Raw genomic sequence first — 26,480 nt, forward strand, 5'->3', positions numbered from 1 at the left:
TGGAACCTGACCCATAGGTCCCCTCCGATCGCCATCCCTGAGACAGAGAGGGGAAGACAGCATGTCAGGTGTCGAGAAGTCCAAGGGGGTCTTGATCGCTCTGACCCCTGATGGTATCCATAAATTGCCAGGCTCCAGGGAGAGCAGGGACCCTGGTGTGGGAGCGTCAGCTGTGCCATGAGATAGACACTGGGGTTCTGAGATGATGCCTCTCCATTAGCAGGCCATCTTTCTTTTCTGTTTCCTCGCTGCTGGACCTCCAGCTTCTCCACAGGAGTTGTGGTGAGTAGAGAGGGCATTTTTAAAAAAAAAGAATGACATCACAGTAGCTTTGAAAATGTTGGGAACCCTTCCCTGGGCCATGAGTGCGTGAAGTCTTAAGAAAATAGGATGCACATGAGACTCGTAAGTAGACCCAGAGCCCAAAGCATCACTGTTCAGAACCCAGATATCTAAGTGATTTTCATCCTGGAAATGTCAACCATAGTTCATGCCAAACACCAACAAAGCAAAGATCTGGACTGGCTGTATGCTCTGCCCTCTTCAGAAAGAGGAGTTAGGCCCTAATGTGCATGTTAGACAGAGACAGCCAAATCCCATGGGGCTAAGTCTCCAGCCCAGCCTGAGAGGCTAGGGATGGGGTTTAGCTAACTCCAGAAGGCAATTTGGGCAGAGTGTATGTGGAGACCACTCATTCTCACATGAAGCACACCATGTTGGCCACAAGAAAAAACATTCTTCTTGGACAATGGTGGGAGCTCCCTGACTGACTTCCCATGAGTAGGCCTCACTGGGAAGCTTGCTTCACACTCTCACAGAGATCCCTGATATGGCTTCCCAGACCCATCCAGGGTTAATCTGTCAGGGAAGAGAGCCAACACTACAAGGAAGCCCTATGTGGTTGATGATTTCATCAGAATCCTCCTTCTCTTCTTCTGTGGTGATAGAGATTTGAGCAGGCCCGGTGGGGGGGGCAGCTAGCTAAAGACTGCAGGTCCTGGCCTTCCGGGGAATGTGGTGTGACCTTGTGCTGAAATGACCTTTGGCCCCCAATCCTGCCCACTCTTCCTCGAGCCTCTGACTATGATGTGGATGTGATGGTGGGAAAGGGTAGCCAGGCAGTGTTGGGGACAAAAGAGAAGGAAGGGTTAAAGATGCCTTCACCACTCTAACTGCCAGACCAGCCGCGGCCTCTGGCACTCTGACCATCACATTAGACAGGAATAAATTTCTACCTTGTCTCTGCTCCTCCTTATGGGAGCTCAAGTCTATACCCCCATGTAAGCACCGGCTTTCCAGTGCAGTCTCTCTAGAACCACCAATAGTGAACCAATAACATGAAAGAGAAGACCAGGAAGCAAAGACCAGCAAAAGCTCATCCCAAGTCAGAGATGCCCAAGATAAATCAACATCAGTGTGCTTAGCAATGATGAACATTTATTTCATTTTAAACATTTTTTATTGTTTTTAATGATGTGAATATGTCTATGTCTGTGGATGTGTGTGTGACTACAGGTGTCTTTAGAGGCCGTGAGCCAGAGGAGTCACAGTACACTAATGTCTGGTATGAGTTCTGGGAATCAAACTCAGGTCCTCTACAAATACAGTATGTGTCCTTAACCACTGAGCTATGTCTCCAGCCCAAGTTTATTTCATTAATTTAAAGGAACTGGTTTCTGTGAAAGTAGAGCAATCAGAGAAAAGGAAATAGTCGTGGAAATTTTTAAAATGCAACGCCTGAGAAAAAGTTAATGGGTTTAACTATGTGACACAGTGGGTGTGGGTAGAGACCAGGCGATCTGGAAGTAAAAACCAAGAAAATCTGTTTTTTTTTTTTTTTTTTTTTTTTTTTTCTGGTATGGGGGAATTAAGAACTAATAAAATTTGGTATCAATCAAAGAGCAGAGCCAGAGTTAGCCCTCAGACAATGGGATGAAGATGAGGAATGGCTAAAAGTGCCAAGTATAGCCAAAGAAATGTTCTACAGATAAAGAAAAATACTCAGGCTTTAGACTAGAAGGAAAGCGTGGATTCAGGACAGGACTTAGTAAAACTGAACAGTCAGATTCATTTTGGTGAAATTCCAGAGAAAGAAAAAAAGACTTATGTAAGAATTTGTTGTCAGTAATACGAGATGCTCTAGCCAAGCATTCTGAGAAATTCTTTCAGAATTGGGAGATGGAGCTTTGAAGCTAAGAGTCTTATTGTGTCAAATTTAGATAGAAAAATAAAAACAGGTTTCACAAATGAGAATTAGAAAAGTTTCCCACAGCCCCCTAGGATTTCTAGGAGAAAAAGTTTGGACCTATATCTATCAAGAAAAATTTTTTTGCAATATTTTGTCATTTAGAAAGTCTTTAAGATTAAAAAAAAGCACTAAAACAAAGCAGAATGAAACAAAAATGTCCACTAAAATACCATTGAATTAGAAGCTATTTTCAGTTGATACCCAGTGGGTTGGGAAAAATCAATTTTCTCCAATGCAGTGGGACTGGGAATACCAACCACTCAAAGGCCCTTTTAAATAATCCAAAACTATGATGCTATAAGATTGAAGAAGCAAATGAAGAAAACTGCAAACGTTTGTGACAGTTTCATTGCTGTGGAGTCCCCTATTTTCACTTGGATCCATTCATCCCATCTGATCCCAGGGGCTTGAATGGCACATTCATCATCAAGCTGTGTCATCACTTCTGCTAGTTGCATTATTCTATATAGTACGTTATGATATGGAAGTGAACATCTAGACAGTGAAGATAGAGATACAATGAAATCATGAAGGCAGGCGGGAGAGTGAGGCACAGAGAGAGGGTATGTGGAATGTCATTGTTCATAGCATAACTTAAGGGAATGTTGGGGGAGAATCAGCTCAAATTTCCCATCAGATTCAGAACCAGAGTCCAGTGGGGATGACTTAATTCTATGGATTAGAAAGCATTGTGCATGGGGGAAAATATAAATTATAGATGAAACAGCCCCTCCACAGCAGAACTCTCTGATTAGTCCTTGATGCATTTGTGCTTCTAAACATTGGCTGTGCCATGATGACCTGAGCCTCAAATGTCCCATCGGCATGTAATTTCAGGGGAGCTCATTTAAGTAGACAGAGAGAAAGCTGATTGCATCTGCGTCTCTCACCTCATGTACCAACTCCTGAACCCTATACACCTAATGCACACACAGCACTGAAAACACACACAACGTGTTCACCATACTGAACCACCTGTCTTCTCTCACACTTAAGAGTCCCCTTGTCATCTTCTGACCTCTCCCACAACTATTTCCCTTTCTCCTTGGTACAGTTCTACTTTTTCCTCAGAGTCTGTTGTGTTTCTCTGTAAAGCTATACTTGTGTCTCCATCAGCTCCTGATTACAAGTGCAAAGCCCATGCCTTTTTAACACCCAAAATTATACACACACAAGCATAGGCCTATAATAGTTGTATGTGTGAATGTGTGTGTGTGTAATACATACCTATGTAATAAATATGTAACTACATCGAAGCGTAGAGCATTTCTGTCAGCCAGAAAGCAGCTTCCCGGTAAACACACACACACACACACACACACACACACACTCACTCAGAAAGAGAGAGAGAGGACTATTGATCTGTTTTATGAGACCATAAGACAGTCTTTTCCCACATTTAAGTCATACGGTTGGTAGCCAGTTGTGTGTCCGTTCCTTCACTTGCTACTGTATCTGGAAGACCTGGGTTGGATTTTTTATGTTATTTGTTTATTTATTTATTTATTTTAATATACAGTGTTCTGCTTATTGTATTCATACACACCAAAAGAGGACACCAGATCCCATTACAGACGGTTGTGAGCCACCATGTGGTTTCTGGAAATTGAACTCAGAACCTCTGGAAGGACAGCTAGTGTTCTTAACCACTGAGCCATCTCCCCAGCCCCCAATATCTAGGCTTTTAATTCTTATAGCACTGCTTTGCTATTTTCTACTACTATGTAATATTTACTGTGTGGATACCAACATTTACTTACCCATTTGATTTTTTGTTGCCATTTAGATTGTTCCTGGGGTTTTGCTGTATTTTTGTTATTATTTTTAGTATATAAATACATATATTTTGGTAGGATATGGTCCCAGGAATGGAAATTCTGGTTCAGAGGTAGGTGTACTTAACATTAGGTTTTGCCAGCCAAGTAGTAAGCAAAATGTTTGTTCTGCTGGCCCAGAGCTTTGCCATTAGTGCCAGTTTGATTGTTTCAAGTCAAGACTTCTAGTAGATAGGTCATTGGTTTACTCTGTAATTCCATAGTGAGGAAACATTTTGATTTTTCTCTTTATGTGCTTTAATGTTCTGCTTTCAATCATGCATTCAATATGAATTCAGGAGAAATCGAAACAAATGGCAATACTACTGTAATCCATATACACTTCATAGACACACCGGGTTCTACCTGAGATACACTATAAAGTGTTTTACCTTAGATAGATATCACAGATACCGTGTTTTAATCTCAGGTAGACAAGATAGTCCTTATAGATGCAAAGTATTCTGCTTTAGGTAGACCAGTTAATCTAGATAGATACACTGTGTTCTATCTCAGAGGGCTGATGAGATGGCTGAACAGGTAAAGATGCTTGCCGCCCAAGCCTAGAAACCTAAGTTCTATCTCTAGAACCAATGTAAAAGTGGAGATGAGAACTGGCTCCATAAAATTGTCCTCCGGCTGCCAGACATGCATCATGGCATGCATCCATCATGCACTAATAATAATTACTATTATTTTATTATTAGAAATAATAAATTTAGTAGGGTTTCAATATACAAAAATCACAGAAATAAGTTACTTGTCTATAAACTGACAATGAACTATCTTAAAAGTAAAGTAGGAAAACAATTATTATTTGAAGTAGTGTACAAAATAACAAAATACTTAGGAATAAACTTAACCAAGGAAAGGAAAGACTTATATACCAAAAGCTAAAAAATGCTGATTAAGAAAACTTGAAGACCCAAATGGAAAGACATCTCATGTTCATGAACTGGAAGAGTTAATGTTGTTTAATGTCTGTACTATCCTAAATAAACTATAGATTTAGTGTAGACCCTATAACCATACTAACATATTTTTTACAGAAATAGATAAAACCCAATTTTATAATATATGTGAAACCACAAATGAAAATTCCTATGAAAAACTAAATCCTGAGGAAGAATAAGAAAACTGAAAATATTACACCTCTTGGTTGTAAGTTATGTTGCAAAGCTACAATAATCAAAACAGTATGGCATTAGGCTTATAGACCAGTGAAACAGAGCAGAGATCTCAAAATAAGCCCACACATTTATGGCCAAACATCTTTTGCCAAAAATGCAGGGATTGTTGATATCCACACATGGAAGAGTGAAACTGAAGCCTTCCCTTACAACACACCTATAAAAATCAACTCAGTGGATTAAAGACTTAGATGTAAAAGCTAAAATTGGATTTCACAGGCACAGAGGAGAAAAGCTTCATGGCACATGCAGGTTGGCTGTTGAGATGAGCTCCTTCTTGGTCCTATTCAAAGCATTGCTGTTTGGGGGATTGGGAGATGATCCAATGGGCAAAATGATTGCACTCACATAAAAAACTTGAATATGAGTGTGCACCTGTAATTTCAGTGTGGGGGAGGCAGAGACAGGAGAGTCCCTGGGACTCTCTGGTTGCTAGTCTAGCTGAATCAATATTCTCCAGGCTCAGCTAGAGCCCTGTTCAAAGAGTAAGTTGGAGAGTAATGAAGAAAGAAGCCCGAAGTTGATAGCTAATTCAATCATGTGCACATGCACAGATACACACATACACACACACACACAAATGAATGCACACATGCACATGTGAAGACCAGTGGACAACTTGTAAGAATTAATTTTCTTATATAATGTGGCTCCTAGAGATCAAACTTATCAGGCTTGGTAACAAGTGCCTTCACCCACTGAGCCATGTCACCAGCCCATGATTCTTAATGTTTATCCTTTTGCCTCTCTGTGTTCTATACAGGCTTAATCACTGTCCACTCTCAAAAGTGCATAACAATATCAACATTTCTCTGCATTCTTTTTTATGTATATGGTGAATATGCACACATTTACATATGTTCACATGTACGTGGGCACATGTGTATTGCAATTGTATGTGCATGTAGAGGCCTGAAGTTGGTGTCAGGTGTCTTTCGTAACCACTCTCATACACACACACACACACACACACACACACACACACACACACACACACACACACTGAGGCATGATTTCCCACTTGAACCCAGCGCTAATATTGGTCTAATCTAGCCAGCCTGTCATGGGGGTCTCCTTTTTCCACCTCCTGAGGTCTGGGATTACAGGCAGCCTGCTTGACATTTATGTGGGTGCTGGGGCCAGAACTTGGCATGTATTTCACCTACTGAGCCATTTCACACTCTTCCTTTCTTTCTTAATAGAGGCTGTCCTAACTAACGTGGGTGAGATGGTATTGGATCCTGGGCTTGAGTTTCTTTTCTCTAATAATCAGCCATGCTAGGCATCTTCCCTGTGCTCATTGGTCGTTTGAAGATCTTCGGAGAAATGTTTGCTGGAGTTCTTTGGCCATTTTAAAAACGAAAGTCCTCGCTTTTGTTGTTGCTGGACTGTAGGCATTCTTTATTGCATGGCACTAGCTCTGTCAGAACTATAACTACAGATATCTCTCTCATTCTACAGGCTTTTCACTCTCATCTGCTGATTTGACCATTGGCATACAGGAGTTACTGATCTCAGTGCTGTCCAGTTTAATCTTGGGTTTTTTTTTGTTTTGTTTTGTTTTGTTTGCTTTGTGTTATATTTAAAATATCATTACTAGTTCTAACATCACAAGTCTTTTCCTGTATGTTTTCTTCTAAGAGTTTTACAGCTTTAGCTTTTGTGCTGAGGTCTTATTTCCAATTTGAGTTGACTTTGGCTGTTTTCGGCTGGACTGGCCCCGTACCGAGGAGGTCCACGTAGCATTTGCAGTGGGCAGATCAGTGAGACAGCATGTTTCAGGGTGGTCATGGCTGCATATCACTTCTAGGACAGTGATGTCTACCTGCCACACAGGCATGAAGAGAGAGGCTGTAGGCAGTGCCCTTGTTCACTGTGGGCATAGTAGGCAACAGCGATCTGCCTTCTAGTGTACTTATAGAATGTGTGTGTGTGTGTGTGTGTGTGTGTGCCGCTGTGTGTTTGTGTTTATGTGGTAGGTGTTGTAGTGGTCCTTTCCTTAATTAAAGTATCGTATTTATCTATCTACTATGAATATATATATATATGTGGGCATATGTGTGCCATGGACAATTTGTGAAACTTGGTTTTCTCCTTCTGCCATGCAAATTCCAGAAATTGACCTCAGGTAATCTGGCTTGGCAGCAAGTACCCCTACCCACTGGGCCATCTTGCCACTGGCCTATTTGTCCCATGTTCTATAAATGGCCCTTCATGATAGGCAAAAGAACTCTAACTACCTAGGCAGCTGTGGATGGATATGCCTTCTGTACCAATGTCACTTAAACAAAATGTGGTCAAAAGACAGCTGGAGACCTGCTGGAAGCTGGCAAGCATGCAGGCTGCTGTAGAATACAGATCTGTTCCAGGAAGTGGTCCTGGCAGAGCACAGTGGCCAGAGGACACAGGTCTGACCCTCTCTCTTGATAGGCTCTTTTCTTCCCCAGGGTCTCCTCAGTAACACTTCCTGGTGCATTGAAGATAAGTAGGTCGACTTAAGTTCACAAATGCCTACTGAGTTCTCTCCAGGTTCCAGATATCACTTCAGATACTTGTATAAAAGGCAGATATAAATAAATGATAAGGTAGGAGGATGGTGTGCTAACTGGGTGTTTAGCAATAGGCCACCTAGTAGATGAATTAGCTCCGAGCATCCAGGCTTCACTACACCCCTGCCCATATGAACTGCAGCCTTAATGCCGGTTCATTTTCAGCATCACAGGAGCAAGACATCAGCATGCCAGACACTTTTCCATGTAAAAGAAAACATGCAGACATTCTTAACAAGGCCAGCCCTCATGGCGGGAAGAAAGGCTGCTGGGGATGGTGTGCTTTGCCCTCGGAGTTAGGGCTTGAGTTCAGAGAAGAGTCCTGTCTCCATTGCAGAAGGCACCTGGTAGCCCTGACTCAGCTGTAAGCTCTACTACTTGGCAGCTTTGTGATTTTGTGCCTCAGTTTCCTAATATGTAAGGCATATTGGGGCGTGACAAATGCAGCTGGCGGCAGAGTTGTTGTAAGGAATAGAGTTGATTGACTTGAATCCCTCAGGATGGTCCCGACATAAGCAGGAATTTAGGGCCCAGTCCAGCTTCAGAACCTGAGTGGAGGCCATGGCTGCCTCAGGGTGACTTAGGCAGGACAGCAAGCTCTGTCTTTATATCTGCATCATAATGGCTGAGAATCTTGTTCCTGGTTTCTCCATGGATGTCACCAGTGACATCCATGTCAACCTCTCTGATAATAATAGTGTCACCTTAGTCCCTGTGTCTAGCAGGAAGATAGTTCCCAACCAGACACAACTTACCTTCCTATACAAACTGTGGGCTTTGATCAGTGCTCAGAAATCAAAAACTTTCTCTTTAGGTTTCAGAATTACTTGAGAGTTTATAAAAAAGAAGAAGAAAAGGAACAAAAAAAAAAAAAAAGAAAAAGAAAAGAATCAGAGATCAGTTGTCCAAGGAAAAATATTTAAGACTCTCCCAGAGAGTAAAGAGCCCTACCCTTGTATTTTATTACAGGGACAAACATGGTCCAAAAGACTTACCACCCTGAGATTAATGGTTAGGCAGCTTCCCTTAATATAAGAAAATACCTGAGGTAAAAAGGTAAGGCTAAGAAGAGAGAAGGTTTCCTTTGCTTATAGTTTAGGGGATTGTAGTTCATACTTGGCCAGCTTGATGCTTTGGAATCTGTGTCAAAGGGATATTATAGAGCAAGCTGCTCACTTCACAGTGACTGGGAAACAGGAGGAATCAGGAGCAATCAAGGTCCCACATCACGTTCCAAAGCAGAAGGAGGCCTCTTATTAGCCCCATCTCTTCTATTTTTCCACTACATGCCCATAACACTAAGTGGAAACCAGATCTTTACTTGTGGAGTGTTGGGAATATTCAGATCCAGACCATGGCAGTCACCATGGTCACTTGGTGATTGGTACCCGGGAATAAATCTGGTGCAACTACAGGGCCTGTGGCTCCTGGGAGAGACTTCTGAACAAGACAAAATGAAGGCAGTGATTCAGGCTGCCTGGCCAAACCAGCACCCAGGGACCTCCAGGCATCAGCCTGTGCTAGGGACTCAATTCCCACCTTGTTTCTTCCCTGTCTGGTTGAAAGCAAGAAGCCTTCAGCAAAAGAGGAACATGGGTGAGCATCCATACACTGATACTGGACAGTGCAGGCACCTAGTAAGTTCTTAACTGAGTGTTTCAAGAAATACATTACAGTCCGGAGAGATGGCTCAGCAGTTAAGAGCACTGGCTGTTCTTCCAGAGGACCCAGGTTCAATACCCAGCACCTGCATGGCAGCTCATGTCTGTCTGTAATTTCAGTTTCAGGGGATCCTACACGCTCACACAGACATACATACAGGCAAACACACCAATGCATGTAAAATAAAAATAAATAAATCATTTTTAAAAAGAAATACCTTATGCTTTGCTAAATGATATGCTTAGGATCAGGCACTGAAAATAAGATTTGTAGGCCCAGGCCCAGTCTTGGAGAGACATGTTCACTAGAAGCCACTGATGAACTAGCTAAGCAGAGGCCTGACCCAGGGTAAACACCTGAGCAACCTAGAGAATGAGAGGTTGATGCTGTGTTTTATAAAAAGAAGCCAGAGGTATGTTTGGTGGAGGCGTGGTATATTGTGGAGAAAGGGGTGCCTCTGCAGGCCCATACTGAAGCATCCTTTCCCCGTGAGGTACCAGCCATGATGGTATAGTATGGTATAGTACAGTATAGTATGGTATAGTACAGTACGGTACAGTATAGAGTTTGTTTAGGGCATGTGGAGGGGAGTTGAGGCGGTAGCAGAGAGAGAGAAAGTCAGAGAGAAAAAGAGAGACAGACAGACAGACAGACACACACACACACAGAGAGAGAGAGAGAGAGAGAGAGAGAGAGAGAGAGAGAGAGAGAGAGAGTTAAAAGAGAGGGGAGAGAGTGTATAGGAACAGAGGAGTAGAGGCCGGCTAAGAACATGTGGAAAGGGGGGGAAGAGAAGGGACAGAGGAAGAACAGGAGAGCTAGAGAGAGAGGAGGGGCAATGGGCTTTCGGTAATAAACAAATAAATAATAAGTTAGTCCTTGTGTTATTTTTTAATACACACAAATATCCAGATGGAGATAAAGAGAAACAACTGGGGAGGAGAGGACATACGTCTTAAAGAATGAGGTAGGACAAAAGGTGGAATGCAAACACAAGCATAGTTATGAGACAGAGTCCTGGAGGAAGACACTGGTGGATACCCCACTATGGAGAATTTGCATATGCCAATAAGGAAAACACCCTGGCTCAGAAGTTTGTGCAGATACCCTAAGCCTCCCTGAAGTCTAGATACAAGATTAGACTCTGGTAGGCACAAGACAGCCAGTTTCTATGCCTGGCATCTGTGAAGAGATTTCATTCATGACAAGAGGTACTTTGTGGCTGGGCCTGATAAGGAGCTATAATGGGTTATCCAGACAGAAGCAGGAGGAAGGAAAGACGGACATTTGTGTAAAATGATTCTATTGGAGCTAACGTGGCTTTGAAGGTATAAGGAGCCACAAGCCAAGGAGGGCAGGTAGCCTCTGGGAGCTGGGTGAGACTCTCAGAGATTAGCAACCCACCCCAGTGGGGTTAGTGCTCAGCTGCTCAAAGGGACCAGTAACTGTGCCCTCGTCGAAGAGTTGTGACTTGCTCCTGAAGCAGCTTCATTGTCCCTGCCCATTCATTGTCACTTAGATGGTTCCTCATCATCAGGCAGGCATGCAGTCACCATCCTATACCATCCATGTTCCTCCCTGAGAAAACTGGCAAGTGGAGGCCAAGCACCTGTCCTGTTAGCCGTGAAGTTAGAAATTGGCCAGGACCAGGGGCAAAGGAACCTGGAAAGAACAGGGTGGCTCTGGATGAATCAAAGGTGGAGTTATATATACTAAGAAAGACAAATGGCTTCTGGGAGGGACTCCAGTCATGGCTGTGTTTTCTTTCCCAACCAGGGACCACCCCTGCTTGGCCTTGACCTCATTCTGATCCACCTTCCTTCTGTGGTTCTCTGGCCACATCACCCTGAACCTACAGGCCAACATCTTCATACCTGTCCTGTCTTGCTTTTACTTTCCTTCATAAGTGAGGAGCCCACACACACAAGTGTGAGCAGCTTTGGAGGCATCTGATAACATGGTGTGTCATGAAGTGAGACTATTTGCTGCTTAGATCCTGCCCGGCCTGTGTTCTCCTCTCCTGGATTCCTGGCTATTAAAAGTGGCAAGGTTTACTTTCTTGACAATTTGAAATCATGTTTTATTGACAGCGAAATCTGTGACCACACTTTGGCAGTGGTGTGGTGTGTGTGTGTGTGTGTGTGTGTGTGTGTGTGTGTGTGTGTGTGTGTGCATGTAAGTTTATTAATAGCAAAGAGTATTGTTGGAGCCTCTAACTTAACCTCTGGGGTTAGGTTGGCATAGCTCCCTGGGCAGGAAGCTCTTGTCTCCTGTCACCTCAGTTTTATGTCACTTGGGTAATAGCCCTGGCACCTCAGCCTAGAGCCTGAAACAGAGTCCAGCTGTGTCCTGACAGTGTGAGTGGCCTATGTGGCCTGACAGAGCCCAGTTCCTGGCTCCCCCAGCTTCAGAATGTCCACTCCAGACTCTGACCATGTGGTTGTAGCACTAGATATCAAAGGAGTTTCCCCACTTACCTTCAGGATCCCCGGCTGCCTGGCCCCGAGCCTGTTGCTACCATATGATTAACCCTGAAATCTTGGTGGCTCTAGTCCCAGTGAGGTCTGATTGCTTCCTTGTTGGATTGTTTCAATAGTTAATCCTGTGGGAGCTTCCAGAATAGGAGCTGACAAGCCTGATATGTTAGCCAATTTGCTGGTGAAAACCAGATTCTCCTCATGGTTGTCAGTTGGCTTCTGAGGTACCATGGCCTCAGTGGTAAATGACATGAACCCCATGGCCACTCTGTTGCTATGGTATAGAGCCATTTTCCCACTCCGTAGCTTGAAAGGGAACCCTGAGACTCTGGCCTGTTGTTCTGGTGATTTATACAGTGCCCCCATTAGTAATCTAAAAGGTGGCTTTTTTTTTTTTTTCTGTCACTTAAGTCACACTCAGAAATAAGCAAAGTAGGAAAGAGATTTTCTGTTCTTGTCTCTGGGTCATAGGGTCAGCTAGGCTCTACTAAAGAGCAATGCCTTGCTCACACCACATTGGAATTTGACTTAGTCAGAGGCTGAGAAATTCCTGGGCCAAAAGATTTTTGATGCCCAGCATTTATGTCTTCAGTCCACATTGCCCTTCCAAGGCCCTGGCAACTACACCTGTCTTACAGTGTGGTAGAGTAGGGGGCAGAGGGTGCGAGCCCTAGAATTGGAGAGCCTGTGTGGTCCCCCCCATGGCCCAGGGATCCTGAATGCAGGGTAAAGGTGTGACCTGGAGCCTCAGAGGTCCTGGTGCAGGCTAGTTAATGACCTAGGCAGGCAATGCAGTCCCAATGAGTCACCTTCCACCCAGGAGTCTTTCACTCCCCACCCTATCTTCCCTCTCCCCAGACCTGAAAATCACACTAGACCACACACTTCCCTACCTACCCATGGACAGACTTGCGGCTAAGCGGACGGAGACTGTAGCACCGGACAATGTGTCCTCCTCTGTCTAGAAGCCCCTTCACTTTCAGGCATGCCTCAGGATCTCCATCTATTGGAAGAAGCAATGCTTACCACCAGCTTGAGTTCGCAGGTCCTTGACCAGAGAACAGAGAGAGACAGAGATAACCATCAGTCTTTTACCCCAACATGGCATCCAGAGGCCTCTCCACCCACCCCCAGATCACACAATGGACAAGGCTAGAAAATCTTCCCTGTGCTGCAAGTGACATACCTCTGAAGTTAGATGGCCTGGCTTCTGGCTTCCCTCACTCAGATAAGTCAGTAGGCCAGCACCACCGAATACAACGACGAGCCACACAGTTCAGTGGCAGTGCCAGGCTTGTTCCTGCCTCAGTAATGTTCCCTGTGGAACATTATCAGCATGGGCTCCAACTTTAGCCAGACTCCCCGCTTCTCCCTCCAGCACCACCGTGAGACCTACAGGGAACATTTACTAAGGGAAAGAGATGACCCCTGTGTCATTTCCTGCCTCTGACTGGAGTGTCCCATGGAAAGGGTCTTTCCTAGTAGCCCTTATATTCTTGCCAGGCACTTAGCTCCCTCTCCCTCTCTGGATTCTTTTCTATACTAGATCATGTCTCCCTTTTCTCCCTGACTGCCAGGAAGCACACATGAAAGTGTATAGCTGAACTGTAGAAGTTGTGTAAGCACTCGTGACTGGCTTAGCGAAATTCTTTTTTTACACACTACTGACCCCAGCTCACTGTTCCCATCTATATTTTCTTTGTTCCAATTAGTTATGATTATTATTTAATTATAAATTACTACAATTACCTTATTTTTGTAAAATAAAGATGTAAAAAACACAAAAGAGTAAACCTACAGGATGTTTTGGTTTTTTTTTTTTTTTTTTTTTTTTTTTTTTTTTTTAGCTACAAGGTAAGAGTCACCTGCTTCCACACAGCAGGAACCAGGGTCTGAGTCTTGGCATTTGAGAGATGGTTGCACTTTGAAGAACTGTTCATCTCCTGTGAATGTGTAATGTGTGAACTCTTCAAGTCTCTGCCAGGGCATTAAGGGAACCTGAGTCAGGATGCCAGGGGCAGGACATATTCACAGAAGATAGAACAGTCTCAGTTAGTCTCACCTCCATAGCTTCACAGAAGGATGGGCTGGGTGGCACAGGAGACAGGTGCCAGGGATAAACCCTGCCTAGAAGGCTGAGTCAGGTGCTGACATTGTCTCTTAGAATCTGAGACCTTGCTGGGCAGAGAAGAAAAATCCCTGTATTCTGGAAGCTGAGGCAGAAGGCTATTAAGTTCAAGGCCAGCCTGGGCTACATAGCAAGATCTTGTTTCAAAGCAAACAGGCAAATAAAGTCAAGAGCAAGGATGTGTCTTGGTTGTCGATTGAGCTAGCCTAATATGTGCAAAGACCTAGATTTGAATCCCAACACCCCAAAAGCAACAAACAGAAGGCCAGGACTTTGGTAAGCCGCCTTCCCTGCTTAGACTACAGTTTTCTCAGTTGGAAAGATAGCAGGATATGTGAGATGGAGTTAAAGTAAGTACTGTCTCTAAGATTTGACTTTATCCCTGGAGGAGAGCATCCTGAGAAAGCTTCTGAACCCAGGGAAGACTATTCAGCATCCAGCCAGCCTCAAGACGATACACACCCAGGAAGTTCACCCAGACCAGCAAAAACCATTTAGATCCCAACTTGACAAGGATCTTTATTCTTAGGGGCTTCTTGGCACACTTAGGGGACAAGAAAATGCTACAAGTTCTGGGCTATGATGGCACATGACTTTAATTTCAACCCTTGGAAGGCAGAGGCAAGTGGATCTCTGAGTTCAAGGCCAGCCTGGACCACAGAGATAGTTACAGGACACAGATAAACACTAGAAAGGGGAAAAAAAGATTACAAAGCTGGAGGAACTCTCTAGAAATCCATTTCCTTGGATTGATCTGGTGGTCACGGCCAGGTTTAGTGTGAGTTGCCATAGCTATGACTCAGCCTTTACTACTTTGCCCAGAAATACAAGATAGGAATTTGCATGGGGGATAAAAGAGAGTTTCTTTATTAACAGTCTATCCCTTGGAAAGCTCATCCCAGCATCCTTAGGCACTTCCTCTGTCTCTCATGCAGTACCGTCTGCATCCCCCCCCCCTCAGAAGCATCTTTAATCTGCTTTCCTAATGGTGTCCTGCTGCAGGCTACAGGAGCAGTCCCGACCTGCTATTACCCTTATTCCAGATTGACAGCAGAGGCTTGGCAAGCCCAGGTTCACTGGGACTGGGTCCTAGGGCAGGGATAGGGGCCCAGGCCTCTAGCACCCAGTAACCCCACAAGACAGTGGCAGAAACATTGGCTCTATGGGGGCATTGGTGCAGCATGAGCTTGAGGAGATGGGGGGTGCTGCATCCTAATGGAATGTCTCTAGCTAATTTTTAAGAAGTCTTAGCTTTAACTGCACTCCATTTACTCAGCCTATGGACAGCCTCAGTAAATCCTTTTCCTCTGTTGTTGTTGTTTTTTTTTTTTTTTTTTTTTTTTTTTTTTTTTTTTTTTTTTTTCTCTCATAGAAGACTGTGATTTCTCCTCCAAGGCTGTTGGTCTCCAATACAGAATTCAAGGGCAGAAGAGAGCTTGCCCCACATCCATTGTGGCATTGCTTCAGCCCGGACTAGGGATGACAGACCTATGGACACAGACATCTCTGCCCTTCAGCTGTTCATTTAGCACACAGGGGACTCGTGGGGGCCATTTGTCACTCAGTTCCACTCAATGGCAATACTGATATCTTCCATGCTGTTTTCAAGACAGACGTTCAGGCAGAAAAGTGCCAGTGTGCTTTCTGTCTGCCGAGTAGAGGGCTATACCACACCAATATGAACAGTGTGGGCACCAGGACCTGCTCTGAGTCCACTTGCAGCAACCGACACTTGAGGGGATAAAAAGCCCAGCCCCAAAGCCATCGTGGGGTTGGCTTGCACAGCTCTTGACCAATGTGGCCAAAGCTAGACACTTCGGTACACGTGGATTATTTATAAATGCGACCTACCCTGAACTCCCTGAGTAGCATCTGAAGTCTTGTGAAGGTCATGGATCCTGACCAAGGCATCAAGGGCACCAAGAAGGCTGATGGAAGTCCCCGGAAGCGGCTGACCAAAGGAGAGGCCATTCAGACTAGTGTTTCTTCCAGCACTCCATACCCTGGCAGTGGCACTACTGCTCCCTCAGAGAGTGTCAGCCAGGAGCTCCTAGCCCTGAAGCCTTTCTCAGGCCCCTCAGTGGCTCTTAGGGAAGGTGCTCAGGAGAAAACAGGCCAGCAGCAGAAGCCTCCCCGGAGGCCATCCATCGAGGCCTCGGCCCACATCTCACAGCTTCCGCAGCACCCTCTGACACCAGCATTCATGTCCCCTGGTAAACCAGAGCATCTCCTTGAGGGGTCCACGTGGCAGCTGGTTGACCCCACGAGACCTGGACCCTCAGGCTCCTTTGTGACCCCCGGGCTGCATCCACAGAGCCAGCTCCTCCCATCCCATGCTTCTGTCCTTCCTCCCGAGGACCTGCCTGGCATCCCTAAGGTCTTTGTGCCTCGTCCCTCACAGATTTCCCTGAAGCCCACAGAAGAGGCACACAAGAAAGAGAGAAAACCGCAGAAGCCAGGCAAGTATATATGTCAATACTGTAGCCGGCCCTGCGCCAAGCCCAGTGTGCTCCAGAAACACATTCGCTCACACACAGGTGAGAGGCCCTACCCCTGTGGCCCCTGTGGCTTCTCCTTCAAGACCAAGAGTAACCTCTACAAGCACAGGAAGTCCCATGCCCACCGCATCAAAGCTGGCCTGGCTTCTGGCTCCAGCACTGAGATGTACCCCCCTGGGCTGGAGATGGAGAGGATCCCTGGGGAAGAGTTTGAGGAGCCCACTGAGGGAGAAAGCACAGACTCTGAGGAGGAAACCAGTGCCACATCAGGTCTTGCCACAGATGTTCTCCCCAAATCTAAGCACCCCCTGCTCTCAAGTAGTTTGTACAGCTCTGGGAGCCACGGTTCCAGCCAGGAACGCTGCTCCCTGTCCCAGTCAAGCACTGCACCATCGCTGGAAGACCCCGCCCCATTTGCAGAAGCCTCATCAGAACATCCCCTGAGTCATAAACTAGAAGACACACACACCATCAAGCAGAAGCTGGCACTCCGCCTGAGTGAGAGGAAGAAGCTGATCGAGGAGCAGACATTCCTGAGCCCAGGGAGCAAAGGCAGCACGGAGTCTGGGTATTTCTCACGCTCTGAGAGCGCTGAGCAGCAGGTCAGCCCCCCAAACACCAATGCCAAGTCCTACGCAGAGATCATCTTCGGCAAATGTGGACGGATTGGGCAGCGGACCTCCATGCTGGCCTCCACCTCCGCCCAGCCCCTACTGCCTCTGTCTGCTGAAGACAAGCCTAGCTTGGTGCCTTTGTCTGTACCCAGGACACAAGTGATTGAACACATCACCAAGCTTATCACCATCAATGAGGCCGTGGTGGACACCAGTGAGATCGATAGTGTGAAGCCCAGGAGGAGTTCTCTAACCAGGCGCAGCAGCGTGGAGTCCCCAAAATCCAGCCTCTACCGGGAGTCGCTATCGTCCCATGGGGAGAAGACAAAGCAGGAACAATCACTGCTGGGCCTCCAGCACCCACCCAGCTCCACGCACCCCGTGCCTCTCCTGAGAAGCCACTCAATGCCTTCTGCCGCCTGCACCATCAGCACCCCCCACCACACCTTCCGTGGTAGCTACTCCTTTGATGACCACATTGCTGACCCCGAGGTCCCCAGCCGCAGCACCCCTGTGTTTACCTCCCACCCACGGATGCTAAAGCGCCAGCCAGCCATTGAATTACCTTTGGGGGGTGAGTACAGTTCCGAGGAGCCTGGACCAAGCTGCAAAGACCCCACCACCAAGCCCTCCGATGAACCAGAACCCAAGGAAAGCGACCTTACGAAAAAGACCAAGAAAGGGTTGAAAACAAAAGGTGTGAACTACGAATGTACCATCTGTGGTGCTCGGTACAAAAAGAGAGACAACTATGAAGCTCACAAGAAGTACTACTGCTCTGAGCTCCAGATCACAAAAGCCCACTCTGCAGGTGCTCACGAAGTGGAAAAGACTCAGGCTGAGCCTGAGCCTTGGTCCCAGATGATGCATTATAAACTGGGGGCCACCTTGGAACTCACTCCACTGAGAAAAAGACGGAAGGAAAAAAGCCTTGGGGATGAGGAAGAACCACCTGCCTTTGGCAGCCCCGGCCCATCAGACACAGCTCATAACCTTCCCCTGGAGTCCACCAAGTCACCAGCAGAAGCAAACAAATCAGTGTCCTCTTTAGAGGGACCCACGAGCTTCCAGCCCAGGACTCCCAAGCCAGGAGCTGGGTCAGAACCAGGGAAGGAGAGGAGAACGATGTCCAAAGAAATTTCTGTCATCCAGCACACCAGCTCCTTTGAGAAGTCTGACCCGCTGGAGCAGCCCGGTAGCCTGGAAGAAGACAAGCCCCTGGCCCAGTTCTCATCCCCGCCACCTGCCCCGCACGGACGCTCAGCTCACTCCCTGCAGCCGAGGTTGGTCCGCCAGCCCAACATTCAGGTTCCAGAGATCCTCGTGACTGAAGAACCAGACAGGCCTGACACAGAGCCTGAACCACCTCCAAAGGAGCCTGAGAAGACAGAAGAGTTCCAGTGGCCCCAGCGCAGCCAGACACTGGCACAGCTCCCAGCAGAGAAGCTGCCACCCAAGAAAAAGAGACTCCGCCTGGCTGAGATGGCACAGTCCTCGGGGGAGTCCAGCTTTGAGTCTTCCGTGCCTCTGTCTCGAAGCCCAAGCCAGGAGAGCAGCATTTCTCTGAGTGGCTCCAGCCGCTCGGCTTCATTCGACAGAGAAGACCACGGAAAAGCTGAGACCCCTGGACCCCCATCAGACACACGCACCAAAACCTTGGGAACCCACATGCTGACTGTCCCCAGCCACCACCCACATGCCCGAGAAATGAGAAGGTCGGCCTCAGAGCAGAGCCCCAACGTGCCCCATTCCTCACACATGACCGAGACCCGAAGCAAATCCTTTGACTATGGCAGCTTGTCTCCAACAGGACCATCTGTAGCAGTGCCTGCAGCTCCGCCACCTCCAGCGGCTCCACCAGAAAGAAGAAAATGCTTTCTGGTAAGACAGGCCTCCCTGAGCAGACCTCCAGAGGCAGAGCTGGAGGCCACCCCCAAAGGAAAACAAGAGAGCAGTGAGGAGCCCTCAGCCAGCAAGCCTTCCACAAAAAGCTCTGTGCCCCAGATCTCTGTGGCCACTATACAAGGTGGGCTCTCAGGAAGCAAGGGCCAGATGCAGGACAGGCCCCCACTGGGGTCCAGCCCACCCTACACAGAAGCTCTGCAAGTGTTCCAACCTCTTGGCACCCAGCTGCCCCCTCCAGTCTCCCTTTTCTCCTTGCAGCAGCTCTTGCCTCAGGAGCAAGAACAGTCCTCTGAGTTCTTTCCCACACAAGCAATGGCTGGCCTCCTCTCCTCCCCGTACTCTATGCCCCCACTCCCACCTTCCTTGTTCCAAGCCCCACCACTTCCTCTACAGCCTACTGTGCTACACCCCAGCCAGCTTCATCTCCCCCAGCTCCTGCCTCACGCTGCAGATATCCCCTTCCAGCAGCCTCCTTCCTTTCTCCCCATGCCATGCCCCGCCCCCTCGACCCTCTCCGGATATTTTCTCCCTCTGCAATCCCAGTTTACACTGCAGCTCCCTGGTGAAATAGAAAGTCACTTGCCCTCAATCAAAACCAGCCTGCCCCCTCTGGCAACAGGACCTCCTGGCCCCTCCAGCAGCACAGAATATAGCAGTGACATCCAGCTGCCTCCTGTGACTCCCCAAGCCACCTCCCCAGCCCCCACATCAGCCTCACCACTGGCCCTGCCTGCCTGTCCAGATGCTATGGTGTCGCTGGTGGTTCCTGTTCGTATCCAGACCCACATGCCATCCTACGGGAGTGCCATGTACACCACTTTGTCTCAGATCTTGGTCACACAGTCTCCAGGTAGCTCAGCAAGCACTGCTCTTACCAAGTATGAGGAACCCTCCCCCAAAAGTATGACTGTTTGTGGGGCTGATGTGTATGAGGCTGAGCCTGGGCCATCTAGCAAGGAACAAAGCAGAAGTTTCCAGACACCATATCTGAGAGTGCCTGAAAGGAAAGTCACTTCACTATCTTCTGAGGGTATCCTGAGCCTAGAGGGGTGCTCACCCACAGCCGGTGGAAGCAAGCGCGTTCTTTCCCCAGCCGGCAGTCTTGAACTTACCATGGAAACCCAGCAGCAAAAAAGGGTAAAGGAGGAGGAAGCTTCCAAGGCAGATGAAAAACTGGAACTTGTGAGTACCTGTAGTGTCGTGCTGACCAGTACAGAGGACAGGAAGAAGACAGAGAAACCCCATGTGGGCAGCCAGGGCCAGAGCAGGAAGGAGGCAGAAACACTTTCCAGCTTGTCTTCAGATGCATCAGACCCAAAAGAACTTTCTCCCCTCTCTCATTCCACACTGCCCCATGGGACAGCCCCAGGCTCAGAAGCTTTGAAGGAATATGCCCAACCATCTGGCAAAGCTCATCGAAGAGGTATGCCTCCGCTGAGTGTAAAGAAAGAAGATCCAAAGGAACAGACTGACCTCCCTCCCCTGGCACCTCCTAGTTCTCTGTCTCTTTCAGATACTTCCCCTAAACCAGCCAAATTGCAAGAAGGTACAGACTCAAAGAAGGTACTGCAGTTCCCCAGCCTCCACACGACCACTAATGTCAGTTGGTGCTATTTAAACTACATTAAGCCAAATCACATCCAGCATGCAGATAGGAGGTCCTCTGTTTACGCTGGTTGGTGCATAAGTTTGTACAACCCCAACCTTCCAGGGGTTTCCACTAAAGCTGCTTTGTCCCTCCTGAGATCTAAGCAGAAGGTGAGCAAAGAGACATATACCATGGCCACAGCTCCGCATCCTGAGGCAGGAAGGCTGGTTCCATCCAACTCCCGAAAGCCCCGCATGACAGAGGTAAGTTCTGCCTTGTTCTAGCCACCAAATGCAAAAGCTTGTGTTGAGCTTTTAAAGCTACATCGTCTTAATGCTAAGTTTGTAGAATTAAAGCCAGCTTGGGGTGGGAGGCACATTTTTCTCTCTGGCAGTTTTGACCTCATTAAAAAAAAAAAAAAAAAAAAAAAAAAAAAATGTTCAATGGGCTTCTCTGCCCTGTGTCCCTAACATAATTGCAATAATGTTAGCAGCAAAATGGTGCTACTTTTCCAAAAGTTTCTGTTGTAAAATCAGAAGTTTAGTTTCAGGAAGGTAAAGAGTGATTCTCTATAGAACAGAGTTGGGAAAATTGGTAGGGATACTTTGAGTAATTTTAGAACTATATTCCAGCCCTTTCCCATGTGGTTCTCCATTTTCTTATTAGTTTCTTTCTGCTTTTTTTTTTTTAATCTGTATCTGCTGTTTTTTTTTTTTAATTAATCCTCTACTACCCCTTAAAATCATCTCATTTCCAAATTTGACACAATCTACTCCTGAAACAGCCCTTTCCTGTAAGATGGTGCATAGAACTGGGCTGTGGTAAACCTCTCTACCTTTAGGAGACAATGCCACTCACTATTTGAGCCATTTGTGCTACGGACTAGCAGTAGGCGCTTAATGCAGCTCATGTTTATTCTTCCATTGCCTCTGACCTGGGCTACTTCAGGAGCTATGAAATAAAGTTTTCCGTATAATTTAACAGATTTGAAACTCAAAAATTCCAATTTGCATAAAACGACAACACTTTTCCGCAGGCAAGGCTAGCCTAAAGCTTCAGGCCATGACGTATGCTGGCCTAGTGTGACAAAAATATCCTGACAAAAGGAGCTTAGGGAAAAGATTTGTTTTGATTTATAGTTTCAGAAGGATATAATACATAGTGACCAGGAAACTATGGGAGAGGCAGAGAAGGCATTTGGAAGTTGGCTGGTTCTACATTGCTTCTACATGCAGGAAGTGGAGAGCCCAGCTATAAATCCTTAAGGTCCTCACAATAGACACCCCCTTCCTTCAGTGAGCATGCACCTCCTAATGGTTGAACAACCTTCCCAAACAGTACCAGTTTATATGGGACTTTTAACATTCAAACCGTGCCTGGAATGTGTGGAGTGACCAGTGATCTTGATTGGTGCCAAGCCCTACGTGGGACCCTGGGACTACTGCTCACCTCCACCTGTAAGGCAGCATCACCTCCTCCATTACACAGATGAAGGAACCTGGGCTCAGAGGCTAAAAGAGGTCAAGGACTTGGGCAAACATTTGGGAATTCCAGAATTTGAACTAAGCAGACCTAGCTGGATCTAAAGAGTTTTTCTCTTCTCTTCTCTTCTCTTCTCTTCTCTTCTCTTCTCTTCTCTTCTCTTCTCTTCTCTTCTCTTCTCTTCTTCTCTCCTCTCCTCTCCTCTCCTCTCCTTTTTCCTCCCCTCCCCTCCTCTCCCCTTCCCCTCTCTCATTATTACTTGAGGAATGAAATGTTTTAAATATAATTGCAAAATTCATGATGTCCACATGTAACTGTTCCAACCAGGTGCTTTGACCAAATCCCGCACAGACACTGGAACCCAGACTCTTTCTGTAGACCTGAGAGCAGACCTGTGTCTGTAGCTTCCCAGATGCTCATACCTTCTGCTTTCCTCATGGGGGTGAAAGTCATATCAGAAGTACCCTGAGCTCAGCTGGATACTCTTCACAAACTGCTTTCCAAATGTATTTTCTGATGTCTTTGTCAGTCCACAGACATCTCTGGACAGGATTTCCACTTCTGATGTAATGACCATAAACTGTGGCTATTGCCAGGATGCTGGCATAATTACATTCACAACTTTTGGGGCACCTGCTGTGTGCCAGATACTGTGCTAAACTTTACTTTTGTTTTTATAGCACCCTGGGAAACTAGGGTACAATAGGTAAATAGATCAAAGTTCAGAGAGGCAAAGTAACTTACACAGGGCCACACAGTAAATGGCAAAGATCAGATTCAGAACTAGAGCTCACTTCAAAACCCTTTGAAACAGGTCTGAACTGTCTCTGTTCCCTGCTGAGAGGTGTCAGAGAAGTGTTGGTCTTTGGACTCTAAATTTAACAGTCATTTTTTTTTCATTCGGCTGCTTTCCTAAAATGAGCTAAAAACCTACAGGCATTTCCTTGGAATTTAATTTTTCCTGCCCAAAGTGCACAGATATTGCACATTAATATGACTGCATGGTCTTTCTACAGCCCCAATTCCCTTGCTCAAATGCCTCCATGATGGGAGGCATACCCCCTGCCAACCCCAGCACCACCCAACCTGTACTTGGCTACAGTTCAAGCTCTTCTACACACTCTGATGACAGTTGTCACCTTGTTCCCCTAGACATTATGAAAATGTCATTTATCTAAGCACTAGGAAGCCTGGCTTTGCTGTCATCTTGCAGGTTTACTGCATGTCACATTGAATTTGGTCATGTGCATTTAGATCCTGGAGGGACTCACACATTCATCTGTCTTGCTATCATTTCTTTTCTTATGCTTTTCCTTCCCCTTTTCCCCCTCCATGGGCCTCACTCTAACAGCCATAGCCCTACAATGGGAGCAAGAACTGAACTGCCTGGGTTTGAGGCCCACAGTTTCACTTTTCCAGCCATGTGGCTATGCACCGTTTGCCTAACCTCCATGTGCCTTGGTTTCTTCATCTGAAAATGAGGGGTGGTGCTAACTTAGCTCAAGACTGTGAGGATGGGTAACAGTGCTGACCAGTGAAACTGTGTATATGTCCTAGTGAACATGACCCACCTTACTATTCAGTGCTAACATAGGTCCTAAGCCCCCACCCCACTCAGTTTAGGCACTGTTTCCTGGAACTGCACTGCCACTCAATCCTAACCTCCTCTGGCCTCCCCAGAGTGGCATCAGGTAGAAAGGGAGACACTGTGCACCTGCCTGTGATGGACCCCTTGGCCACTCTGTGGATTGCAGACCAAGGGAGAAATGGGAAGTATTCCCTAGAAATCTAACTGCTTGGCTTCCACTAGTACAGCTGTCCAGACCTGAGCTTGGTTTCCATTTCCCCTGCCCATTAGGAGAGATTCTGTGGGGCTCACAGAGTCACAGAAGTTAGTTTCTGAATGAATCGTTAAGATGATCTAAGCCGGGCTGGAGAGATGGCTCCTTAGTTAAGAGTGCTGATTCTTCTTATAGAGGACAAGAGTTTAGAACCCCAGAACCCACAGGAAGTGGCTTACAATAACCCTCTGTGACTCCAGCTATCTGATGCCCTGTTCATTTCTGTGCACGTACATACATAAATAAACACATACACATACACCATAAATAAAAATAAAATCTTTTTAAAATGACCTAAAGCCTTATTAGCTTCAAACCCCAGAGAGTGTAGTAATCTATCTAAGGGTATCTCAGTCTCCAGTGGTCTGTTTGACATTGGAACTCACTTCTGGTTCTCAAGGTGCCCTTTATCAGCACCCTATGTAAAGATAAACACACACACAACCCCAGCCTCAGACTTAAAGAATATATTCTCAGGACACTGGAAAATGTTGGAAACTGACAATCAGTGTCAGCCCTCCTCACGGAGCAGGTCTCACTGTGGCCCATTGCTCTACAGAGAGTGGATACCTCGGTCCACACTCTTGGGCTGTTTCTGCATCCTGAGAACCTATGGTTTCTGGTCTTCGGTATTGGCTCAGGAAGCAGGAGAGACTATGCATTGTTGGAGCCCCACCCTTAACCTGGGAGGCTGCTTTGGCTTTCTGAGCCTTGAGGCAGAGCCAAGACTTCACCTATTTCTTCAGAACTATGTGTCTTTTTGATCTATTTTAAGTACTGGAGTTACCAAGGTGAATGAGACATATTCCCAAAGGCTCCAAGACTAGTATAGAACACAAAGACCTACCTGTGTGTCTCAGGGGAAAATGATCTTGAGAGGGGGTCAAACACAGCTTGGAGAAGACTGTCTCTTGTGGCCAGTCCTTGACTCTGTGGAGGGAAATTGAGTGAAAACCAGAAGGCCACAAGGGCACATGTATCTTTGCCCTTGACCCAGTACACAAGGTTAACCAATCTTGGTTCTGTTGTCCTGATGGAGTTCAGGTGCACCTCCCGTCGCTGGTTTCCCCAGAGAGCCAGAAAGACCCAGCTAGAGTGGAGAAGGAAGAAAAGCAAGGGAAGGCAGAGGAAGGTACTCCCACTTCCAAGAGAGGCGAGCCGGCGAGGGTCAAGATCTTCGAAGGAGGGTAAGGTTCATGCTGTGTTTGCAGTCTGCTTCCTGCGTGGAGACCCCACCAACACCTGCGCGCAGAGGTGGTCACTGGCTCCTGACTGTGGGATGCCCAAAGGTACCTGTAGTCCTCATGGGGCCTCCCTATACTGTGGGACCCCAGGGCCATCTGTTTTGAGAATGCCACCAGGAATCCTTGGTGACGATCTGGAAAAGCCAAGGTCTTTTTCTAGCCCTGTGTCCACAGATCTTGTCCGGTTCTCAGTCCAGCACTGAAGTGATGTGAAGTCCCCAGCTCTGTGTCAGTCTAGATTGTCGTTTTCTTCAGAGTGCGTTGCCTCCATCCAGCCCAGGACACCCAGGTCACATCCCATTTCCCATGGCACTGAGGGGTCATTGGACGCCCTTTACACTGTCTCTGCCCTGCCCACTGTCCAGGACTCATTATTTTGTCCCTCTGGAACACACCACCATGTGCCCCAGACTCTAGGAGGGCACCTGGCTTCAGATGTCCTTTGTGGAAGTTCTTTGTGCATTTTGTGTTCTGTGTAGCCAACATGTCTGTGAGCAGGTATCATGGTGTCTGTCTTGGGGTCCTGTGTCTGTGTCCCTGTCGCGACCAGGGTGGTACCAGTTCTTCACAGTTCTGAGTCAAGCAATCACCATGATGAGCCTCTGAGAACATCAGCCATTACTGGGCACACTTGCTCTTCGGCATCTGCAAGTGACTACCTCATGGAGACACACAGTGACAGCTTGTGGGAGTCTCTGGAAAGTTGGCATTTTGTAGTGGCTAGAAGGGCTCTTGGGGACAGGAATTGGTTTTTATAGGTACAGGGTCAGGAGATGGTAAACATCCCTGAAGCACATCCCCAATACCAAAAAAAAAAAAAAAACAACCTTTGACAAAAACAGGGCCATAGGTGGTGCTTCAGAACCTGACCCTCTTTACACTTGGGGACAGTGGCTTCCTGTGCCTGCCATTTGGTTAGAGCGCCCTCGTGTGGCTGTGCACTCTATACCACCATGTTCAAAGATCCAGGCTTGGTAGCTATGCCCTGTCATCCTCATCCTCTGTGAAGGGGATAGCAACAGGTTTGTGCCAGTATCATAAGCCCCATGAGGCCAAGGAAGGATACGGGTCCCACAAACTCATCACATGGACAGTAACAAGCCCCTCTTCTGTGCCCAGATCTTTGTCTCCATCTCACATGCCTCACTCTGCTCTTGGCTGTGGGAAATGTCATCCTCACCATTCCAGCTGGTCACGTGGTATCAACAATCAGGGCCATTCCATCCTCAGCTCGGCTGCC

The 26,480-nt window shown here is 46.8% G+C and overlaps 1 protein-coding gene across 2 annotated transcripts in view; it reads left to right on the top strand.

Annotated features, from left to right (window-relative positions):
* Nucleotides 1-15,956: 15,956 nt before the first annotated feature.
* Nucleotides 15,957-26,480, top strand: part of HIVEP3 (HIVEP zinc finger 3) — a gene marked incomplete at its 5' end in the record, with an annotated part of 36,237 nt that continues 25,713 nt past the window's right edge. Inside the window, 2 exons of one of the 2 annotated variants that reach the window (XM_080920910.1) lie at nt 15,957-20,936; nt 25,041-25,183. In XM_080920910.1, the coding sequence (XP_080777036.1) occupies nt 15,960-20,936; nt 25,041-25,183 (5,120 nt within the window). The remainder of the gene's footprint in view (nt 20,937-25,040; nt 25,184-26,480) is intronic. The other variant, XM_080920909.1, reaches the window with a different exon arrangement.

This window comes from Micromys minutus (genome assembly GCF_963924665.1).
Source record: "Micromys minutus genome assembly, chromosome: 9".
In the NCBI taxonomy this organism is placed as follows: domain Eukaryota; kingdom Metazoa; phylum Chordata; class Mammalia; order Rodentia; family Muridae; genus Micromys; species Micromys minutus.